Here is a 10,768-nt window from a genome sequence, read left to right as displayed (position 1 = left end):
TCCTGCAGATAATTGGGTCCATCCATAGATTGAGTTCTCCAGTCAACAGAGCCTTTTGATTGACGTGACTCTTGATGTTTTTCTTATCTTTTATATGACTGGAATGGAGCCTTTCTGTTTCTTGAATAATATCTTACTGTACATGTATTAGTTTGATTCCACAGAATCTTTCTTAAGAAAATATAAGAATTATAGTATGGAGTAAAGATTTATCAAAATAATTATGGGATAAACAGTTATCAGCTCAAAAATTTTTTGTTAATTCAGACATATTTCATTTTTTTTGGGGGGGGGTATCTGTTGCATTAAAGACATATTAGATGCTTCTAGTCTGAGTGTGGTTGTGGGTACATCCAAACTGCTTCTTTCTTCTAGCTTGTGCTGGAGTCTCCAACAATAAGCATTTACTGGCATTTACTCTATACAGTAACTGAGATCCAGCCCTTCAGAGACCTCCCAGTAGAGTCTGGCAATCTCCATTTACAACTTGTGGTGACATCACTGGTCACGTGCACTTGGACAAATTACTTAACCTTCAAAATCTTGGTTTCCTTATTTGTAGGGCAGGTAATAGTCTACCTACCTCATAGGTTTGATGTGAAGAGTAAATGAGATCATATACATAAGGTGAAGATTTGGGGAATATTTTCTGTTCCTGAGTTCAATGAAGCAGAAATCAACAAATACATAGCTTAAAAAAGTCAGACTGTTGAAAAATGTTCTCATAATTTACTTAACAGATACGGCTCTTCGATGGAAATCATTTAAATACATGTAAAAGTGTAAAGTCTTGGGGCACCTGGCTGGCTCAGTCGGTACAGCATGTGACTCTTGACCTTGGAGTTGTAAGTTGGAGCCCCATGTTGGATGTAGAGATGGTTTAAAAATAAAATCCGTAAAAAACAAGTTGAAGGTCTTGAATTTAAAGGTCCTAGAACTCTAACTCTCAAAAATATTTGTGAATTAAATATACAATTAAAGTGACATGTCATATAAAGCTATGAAATGGTAAATTATTTCCCAGATATACTCTTGTCGAGCTTCCTAAAGTGAAAACGTCTTTTTGCAATAAAACTTCCCTGTAACTTAAAACTAAAATGAAGGTCAAGTATTTGCTTTTCTGGAAAGAAGCCTTACATAAGGTTTTAAAAGTACCAAGTATTAGTCACTTAAAAACACTGATTTCATTTAAAATGTGCATTTTAAACATTTATTTGCATCATGGTGTAAAATATTTCATGTCTTAAACCTTTAAAAACTTGATTGTTGTACTAGCTTTGCAAATCTTATCCACTATATAGTTTTGATATTGAAGAAAGTTTAATGTTCAAGATAGAGTAGAATCAATTGGGAAATAAATCTGTAAGAATGGCTTAAAAATATTATTTAGATCTAGAGAAAGATAGTGTCAAAATGTTACTTGTTTGGAGAAAAGAGACTTCATAAAATGGGACACAATTCAATGATTTCAGAATGAAGATAAACAAAGAAAACTCATTTGTTACTAAGAAAATGTGCAGTATTAGAATCTTCAAATAGATTCTTGTGTCCGATTCCTTTACTTGACTATAATTTGGACTTCTATTTGGAGGGCACTTTTATGATCGCCCCCACCCCATCTCATGTTTGAGAGAATGGTAAAGATGTTTTATTAATCTATTTGTGGACATAACTGGAGTCTCATTTGTCAACAGGACAAAAGAGAGAAGGACTGGGCTTTGAGTAAAACCAACTTTTCCTGGTTTTGCCTCAATTGTTATTTTTGTCTTCAGTAGTTGCGATATAAAAATAACCCTTTATTTTTCATATGAACATTGAGATCTCAGCAGATGTTTAGCTCCCTTGACATGTTTCATCTGTCTTGATTTAAAATCTTTCTGCAACTTGTTGAAATTCTTTGTGATTAAAACTGAAATCAGAGGATCAGTACGCATCTCAAAACAATGAGCTGAAACTGCAGAGATGCGTATTTTTATTTTTTAATTATCAAGTGCATTCACAAGACAGAAAGAACAAGCTTCTACAAGGGTGACTCAAGCTGCTTGGGCTGGGCTGTACGTGAAGGCACAGATGTGTGCACTCAGGACACTGGGGGCTCTGTGCCACCCGAACAGACTTCTGTGCTGATCGCTGAGGGCTTTGGCTGGCATTGATGCCACTCACCACCTTCAAAAATGCTCCCCCCTTTTATGTTCTACACAGCAGGGGAATGTTTACCAATTTTCATGCCTCAACAACATGTGCAGGGATAAGAGCCACATACATTTTTACTAGAAGATATTTTATATTGGGTATACATCTGGGCAAAATTTACACCTCAATGCTCAACACTTTTTTTCTCACTTCTAACTTTAATGGAATCAATTGTCTAATTTGGTAAATAAGTTTTCTGGGTTTTATTAGTTTTGACCTGTGTGGGATTACATATTTATTGACAGACTTATAATCACATAGTTGAGAAAGGAGAAGAGTCAAGAAAAAAAAAAACCAAAGAAATGAACTTTTCTAACATCACACTTTAAAATATATAGTCACACACACACACTACATATATATATATGTGTGTATATATATATATATATATATATATATATATATATATATAGTCACATAGTAATGATACCATTGTTCTGGAACTCAAGAAATAAATAATGCAATGTAAGAATAAATGTTAAGACTAAAATAAATATTAAACAATGTTAAGTCTACAAATTACTTATATGCTTAAATATGAAGTGCTCTTTTTAAAAAGTAATTTGAAACACTGCTGCCAAAAGCCATTTTTAGTTTGTATGTATCAAGTTACATATATGATTCATTCAAAACTAACAAATTTGTTCCCTTTTAATGTCTTTCTTACTGGGACCATTTTGAATACACATTCTGAAGCTGCTTCCCTCTTAAATAAAGTTAAATTTCAAAAGCATGTATTTCATATTCTGAACAGAACATCACACATACAATCACAATACAGATGTAAGAATATTAAATGACTGCTTAATGGACATCCTGACAGTGCAAACACTTTTCCTTCATCTCGGCTGAGTGGCAATTATGTTTTTTTCTTTATTGGTTTTCCAACGGTGGTAATGTAATTCTGATGCAATAACTAATACACATAAGGACCAATACTCGGATCAACAACAATCACAATGGTTTAAAATAATTAAGGTCAAAAGGCCCCATTTATTTTTCTACTCATACCTTGCTTCTGATTTTTCTAGATTCTTTCATAAGGACAAGGAGTAGTGGGGCCTTACTTTCTTCCTTAGTATCTGGAAGTTCTTCACTCTGAAGAGAAATTCCATTTGGTTTAATTTGTCATTTCATTTCTGTGTATTTGGTTGTCTCTTCATTCTTCAACTCTTTACTAGGAGAAAAGTACACAAAATGTACTAAATGAACTTAGACAATGTCTTTTGGCCACAACCAAATCTCGGTGTGCCCTGGCAACAACGTGCGTAATAAGCACATGGCGTAACACACACACACACACACACACACACACACACACACACACACACCCAAGAAAGACCAAAGTACTAATCACCTATCTCCTAATGTGCTTCTTGAACACACTGTTAACACTTTTGGCACCGTTAGTGGTTGCGTAAGGCCTGCTCCAGCACTGACAAGTGAAAAAGAAATACACTTCTCAAATACAGACCCTAAACACTCCAAACCTGGAGTAACTTCCAGAAATTAAGAGCAGGCAATCAGAATTCGGAAAGCTCTTCATTCATTGGAGGAAAAAATGTCATGGATGATGCTCCAAGGTTAGTAAATGGGAAGGATATAGACCATCTTATTAAACAGCATTCTTTCATTTAGTCAATGATTATGTCTATTTTCACAAAGTGGGTTAACTATTACATTTTTTGCATAAAACCAAAAAATGGTGTGGGTCATTTTTAACAAAGGTAGTGATGGTTAATTATGCATTTAGATGCAGCTTTGAAATAAATCAAATTATGTCACTAATGAAAATCAAGAATCAATACGTGGATGAAACAAGGACCTTCTTAGAGAACACGCAGGAAGGACACAAAAACTAGGGGGAGATAAGCTAGTCGTGTTGAACCGGACACCCTTTACTGCAATTATTCATGTGCCAGTGGTGAGTATCTGAAAGTAGATAAACACGTTGCTGTCCTTCCTCTGAACAGAAAGGGCTTCATGCTTGATTGCTCTCAGAAGGCAGATGCCGCCTGAGAGTGATGGCAATGTGGCTAAGGTGGCAATCAATTCTACCAAGCGCTCCTGGGAAAAGTAGAGGCTAGGGCATCGTGGCACGAAAGGGCAGGGTAACCATTTCCTAAGCCCCTTCCCTGGTAGCACAGGAGGCTTAGGCAACATCTGTGCTTTTAGGGGCAGGCTCAAACTTAAATAAATAGTTAAACTATCTTTTTTGCTATCTTTTTTTGATGAAAGACATTTATACACGAGGGGAAAGAAAATCCTCTGTCAGTCCGTTTCCGGACTTCAAATCTGTTCAGCAGAGCTAGCACAGATAAGGTGGCATTAAATGTACAAGTCCAAAAATGTTCCAAGTGAGGCTCATGAAAGCAACTGAAGTAGAGTGTAAAAGGGTACAGAGGTGGTGTGCCAAGGTACAATCTCACTTGGGGCCAGAAAAGGGTGGCATTCATTCTGTCCCTGTGTGTATACATGGGAAGCACACAAAACTTGTCCCAAATTAGGGCCCAGGGCCCAATAAAAATGGAAAAGAAAGTAGTAAAGGCTCAAATGGATGCTGGGCACCAGGGCCTGAGAAACCCTATAAACATCTGCAAGGGGCCATGAGAAAGGTAAAAGGATCTTAGAAGAATAACGAGGCAAAACAGAGTCAGAGGAGGAGTTTATAAAAGCGGTAACAAAAACAAAGAAGAAAAACAGAAAAGGGAAGGGAGAGAAGAGCAGCTGGAAGTGAGTGGGCTGCATCCTGCACGTGCAGAGGATGTAGGACAAGTGACATTCATCAGGTGGAGATGGCACTATGAGAAGTAAACAGAGAAGCCAGAGGACCCTCCGGAGAGGGAACCCTCCAGAGACACAGTGAAGCAGGCCGTGTAGATAACATCTTTAAGAGAAGTGAACCAGGCTAAGTGGGGTGCAATGCATCTTAACTCATTTATTCCTCATAATAATCCTTGAGGTAGGTATTATCCCTACTCACAGATGAGAAAACTGAAGAACAAAGAGCGAAAGAAGCTTGCCTAAAGTCATGTACAGCAAAAGTAGCCAAACAGGACATGAAGCCAGGTAATATGGTTCCGAACTCAAGCGTTCTTCATCCCGAGTTGTCAGCACAGAGCCCGAAGCAGGGCTCGAACTCACAAACTGCAAGATCATGACCTAAGCCGAAGTCAGACGCTTAACTGACTGAGCCACCCAGGCGTCCCTGTGTGAAAATTGAATTAACTGTCGTCGTCATCATCATCATCATCATCATCATCATCGCTTAAGTATTCACTGTGTAGAACATTATGTGCAACACTTGTATGGAAGTGGACAGACTATATAGGCAGTGCTATGTAATAAAATTAATAATGTGTTAGTTTTATTCCTGTTTAAAACTTTGTTTTCAAACAATTATATTACAGTACAGCATGCTTCTCTCTCTCTCCTAATAAGAGAAACTGCGTATCAGCCTTTCATCACACGAGTTGTTTTTAAAAAAATGTAACAGTGTTTCCAATTGGTATAAGGAAGAGAACTACAGTACTGTAGGCCATAACAATTCATTCATTACTGTATAGGCCAGGTGACTGTGAAGCAATTACAATGATTACACTAGGCTACCATAAAGTAATCATATTGCTGCATCTGTTATCAATGCATGAATGTTATACGTTTAAATAAATATGGATTTTTACATTACCTTTTCATTTTTGATGTCAGTGTTAGTAATACATATGACACCTACAGTGTTTTATATCATATAAGACAATAATGATGTAGGTACAGACAGATGATTCATCTTGTAAACACGATGTGAACTTACGATATTGATTAGTACAGTAATATAAATGTATTTTCTCTTCTGTATGATTTTCTTAGTAACGTTTTTGTTTCTCCAGCTTACTTTATTGTAAGAGAACACTATGTGATACATATAACATACAAAATATGTGTTAAGTGACTATTTATGTTATCAGTAGTCTGGTCAACAGTAGGCTGTTATTGTTTGGGGGAACCAAAGTTATACACGGATTTTGACTGCATAAAGCAGGGACTGGTGCTCCAGTTGTTCAAGAGTCAACTGACTATGTTGTATACAAACTACTTCATAACTGTCTTTCTTCTACTTAAACATCTTTCCATGTCTATGAAAATAATTCAATAATGTAACAAATAGTATCACATGGTATTCCCTTATAGAAATGTTTTGTAATTTAATCAACTCTATATTCATAGAAATTTAATTCTTTCTTCCTATTTTTAAAACACTGCTTGAAGGAACAGCCTTTTAACTGATTCTGCCCATGTATACTTGACCATTTTCCTATAATAGATTCCTAGAACTAAAACTGTCAAATCAAAGGACATGAACAGTTTGACAACTTTAAAAAAAAAAAAAAAAAAAGTATCACCAAGCTATCCCCCACAGGGAATGGATGAATCTTATACAATTACCAGCAGTGTATGAGGAAACTCAGTGCCCCCATCGGTTTTATAAGTTTGAAACTTGTTGCCATTTTGTGAGGGGAAAAATACTGTATCATTTACTAATTTTTGTTATTTGATCACTGGAAGGTAGACACTTTTCATATATATTCATTTTCTTTAAGAATGTCCTCTGAAGGCCCTTTGCCAATTTTTCTTTTCTTTGTTGATTTTTAAGAGTTTTTTAAAAATATGTTAAGGGTATTAATTCTTTATCTGTCACATATCTTGTGAAGTTCTTCCTCATCCTGGGTTATTATATGTTTCTAGATTTTGCTTTAAATCATTTTGAAGTTCTTATTATTAAAATTTGTTTTAAAATGTTTTCTGATTCTGTTATCAAGGATAAAAAGTCATTTCTTAACCCATGATTGTATAACTACTCATCTATATGCTTTTGGTATAAGGAGATTTAAGTTTTTTATAATTAAAACCTAAAAATACTTATGAAAATTCTGAATCTGGTTTCCTTTAAGTGACAACTTCACAAAAGTGGACACATTTCACGTTTAGCAGACAAATGTCACCACTGCCTAACCGAGAAAACAGAGGCCTCTTCTTCAGAAAGGTCTTCCTGACCTTCCTACATTCCATCCCCCACAAGAAAACACCATCATTCAAACACACTTGTCTCACTGGCCTATCTTAGTACAAACGTGACCCTGCCTTGTTTCAAATTCTAATCTGTGTATTTCCTCTGGTCTCCAGGGATTATTCACCTGTCCTTTATCTTGAATGGCTCCTCCCCTGGGGCTCTTTCCTTTCAGTTTGTAACTCTTCTCCTCATTCCCCTCTCTACAAAGATCTCTAAACCCCGTGTTTTCTACTGGTTATTGCCCAGCCTTTTCTTTCCTTTGAAGTACAGCTTCTTGGAAAAGCAGTCTCTTCTGATTATTTTTTCCCTCTGCACTGGAGACGGTCACAAGGACTCTCATCAAAACTATCTTCTTGGAGGTCATAAATGGCCTCTTGACAGGAAATCCTGAAAGGGCACTTTTAAGTCCTTATTTTACTTCTCCTCCCTATGGCATTCGTCATTGTTTATTTATTTTTAATAACAGTATAATTAACATAAAATATTATATTAGTTTCAGGTGTACAACACATTGATTCAACAACGCTGTCCGTTTTTCAATGATCATAAGTGTAGTTGCCACCTGTTACCAAAAATGGTATCACAATATTATGGACTCTATTTCCTATCCTGTACTTTTCATCTCCATGACTTATTTGGCATTTGTGATGGCGGACCAGGCCTTCCCTAAATCTTTCCCTGCTGACTCCATGCTACAACTTTCTCCTGGTTTTCCTCTTACCTCTATTAGGGTGACCTTTTGACTGGTTTGGTCATTCTTCTTCCCCTGCATATCCATTGTGTGCCCTCGGTCCTCACAGCTCTGCGCTTTGCCCACTTCAGAACTACGGGAGGGAAAGATGAGAAACAGGAGCCTGTAAGAAGACTGCTGCCATAGCCCACATGAGGCTCTGATCTAGGGCAGTAGCAGTGGGAACAGAAAGGGGAGATCAATGGATGGATCTGAGAGAAAAACATTAGGGAGATGCTCAAAATAATGTAGAGACATGAATCTTTAGCTGGTAGGGTTCCTTCTCTATTATGATGAAGGGACAGAATAAAATAAATTTAACTTCTCTTAGAAAAATATTAGATGCCCAGGAAAAGCCAGAATATTTTCTTATCAAACTAGATGGAAAAAACATGTGTGTATGTGTAAAAATAACATGAGATTCCTTAATGACAAAGAAAGGGGTGAAGGAAATTTATGCATAAGAAAGCTGTGATATGATCCAAGAATTCCACTACTGGGTATTTACCCAAAGAAAGCGAAAACATTAATTTGAAGAGATATATACCTCTTATTTACATTATTTACAATAGCCAAGATATTGAAGCCACCCAAGTGTCCACTGACAGATGAACGGATAAAGAGGATGTGGTGTATCTACCCAATGGAACATTATTCAGCAATAAAAAAGAACATGGTATTTTTATTTGTGACAACATGGATGGACCTAGAGGGTATTATGCTAATTAAGATAAGTCAGACAAAGACAGATGATTTCACTTACATGTGGAATATAAAAAAACAAAACAAGTGAATAAACAAACAAAAAGCTGAATCAGACCTACAAATACAGAGAACTGATGGTTGACAGAGTGGATGGGAGTGGGGGATGGGCAAAATGGTGAAGGGGAGTGGGAGATCCAGGTTTCCAGTTATGGAATGAAGAGTCAGGAGAATAAAGGGTACAGCACAGGGAATACAGTCAATGAGACTATAATAGTGTTGTGTGGCGAGAGATGGGAGCTACCTTGTGGTAAGCACAGTATAATGAAAAGACTTCCTGAATCACTAAGTTGTACACCTGGAACTAATGAAGCACTGCGTGTCAACTACACTAAAAACAAACAAACAAACAAACAAACAAGCAAGCAAAAAAACCAACACTGTGATATTCTGATCTGTGGGATGCGGAATGCAGCTTTTCAAACGGTTCAACAGTAAGAGTAAAATATAAAACAAATACTTTGTGAATGCGTGCAGAGTAAATAGTGTTAGGAGAAAAGAAAATACAAAAACAATGAAAAAAGGGAAATTTAAAAAGTGGAAGACAGTGTCTCCTTTCTACCATGTCTGGGAATGGTGGAAGAGTTTGATCCAGATGCAAGAATTTCAAAATCAAGTAAATAAATAGGATTGAATTGAGACTACTACAAACTAAACCATGTTCTCTCAAAATCACAGGCTGAAGGGGTGCCTGGGTGGCTTAGGCGGTTAAATGTCCAACTCTGGCTCAGGTCATGATCTCACAGTTTGTGAGTTTGAGCCCCATGTCGGGCTCTGTGCTGACAGTTCAGAGCCTGAAGCCTACTTCAGATTCTGTGTCTTCCTTTCTCTCTGCCCCTCCCCTGCTCACGCTCTGTCTCAAATATAAATAAACATTAGAAAAATTAAAAAAAAAATCACAGGCTGAAGTCCTAATTCCAAAATGGAAGCAAGGATCTTTAAGGAGGTTAATTAAGATTAAATGAGGTCATAAGAGTGAGACTCTAATCTACAGACCAGAATTGGTAGTCCTTATTAGAAGAGGAAGAGACACCACAGAGCTCTTTCCAACACATGCATAAAGGAAAGGCCATGTAAGGACACAGCAAGAAGGTGGCCACCTGCAAGCTGGGAAGAGAGGTTTCACCAAAAATTGACCCTGCTGCAACCTTGATTTTGAACTTCCAGCCTCTAGTACTGTGAAAAAAAATTTGTTGCTTAAGCGACCCAGTATGTAAGCACTGATAATTTTTGCAATCTCTCTCCAGGGAACCTATTCTCGGGCATTAAAGTAGAAACTCAGGTGTCTGTGGAGGCTATGATGGGTAATGCGGTGAATGAGAGAAGCAAGCTAGGGGTAATACAGTAAACTGGCGAACTGGAGAGTGGATGACCCACACAGGAGAGGCAATCCGCTTCCTCAGCTCAGCTCATGGAACTGTGGTCCAGAACATCAGATTAATTTCAAGAGAAGTACAAAGTCTGCATTTATGTGAATTTTTTTTTTTTTTGCATTTAGTCACTGAAAATTACACACACATACATACACATACACAGTGGATCCAACCAAAGATACTAGGACTGCATCTTGCTGGCAGGCCCTAGTTTTTGACCTCTGCTCTGGCCACAGAGTATCTCCTGGCCTCAGGGTACCCCAGGCACTTTCACACTTTAGCTCCCAATGTCCTGATTTCTAGGTCCTTCTCTTTTTTTTCACCCTGCCTCAATATGGTCTTTAGGATTTACATACTATCTTATATCTTTGGCTTTTACTGACCACTGTAGGAAAAGCAGACTGTGTGATCCTCTTCACTTTTTCTCTCATAATCTATATACAATGTAACAGAAAATTACCTTGAAAATGGATACAACATCTGGACTTTTGTTTGCAGCCAAGATGGGGAGGCAGGGACTGGATATACTGCTTGCCTAAAACCACCATCACCAAAAAACCCCACAATAAACTGGATAAAATATATGAAACAATAGTTTTCAAGACAATGAATCACTGGCACCAAAGGACACTGATACCCAAG

General features: G+C 37.2%; 1 protein-coding gene across 6 annotated transcripts in view; it reads right to left on the bottom strand.

Annotated features, from left to right (window-relative positions):
* Positions 1-291: 291 nt before the first annotated feature.
* AHI1 (Abelson helper integration site 1) overlaps positions 292-10,768 on the bottom strand; it is a 203,081-nt gene continuing 192,604 nt past the window's right edge. For 4 of the 6 annotated variants that reach the window (XM_027056817.2, XM_027056815.2, XM_027056812.2 and 1 more), the window contains 2 exons: positions 7,983-8,085; positions 292-3,370 (listed from right to left, as the gene is read on the bottom strand). In XM_027056817.2, the coding sequence (XP_026912618.2) occupies positions 3,368-3,370; positions 7,983-8,085 (106 nt within the window). In that variant the 3' untranslated portion in view covers positions 292-3,367. Of the gene's footprint in view, positions 3,371-7,982; positions 8,086-10,768 lie in introns of those variants that run through there. The other 2 variants (XM_027056819.2, XR_008298323.1) reach the window with 2 other exon arrangements.

The sequence above is a fragment of the Acinonyx jubatus genome, chromosome B2 (assembly GCF_027475565.1).
Source record: "Acinonyx jubatus isolate Ajub_Pintada_27869175 chromosome B2, VMU_Ajub_asm_v1.0, whole genome shotgun sequence".
NCBI lineage: Eukaryota > Metazoa > Chordata > Mammalia > Carnivora > Felidae > Acinonyx > Acinonyx jubatus.
The sequence above is the reverse complement of the archived record's forward strand: the minus strand, read 5'-3'. Positions and strand labels throughout refer to the sequence as shown.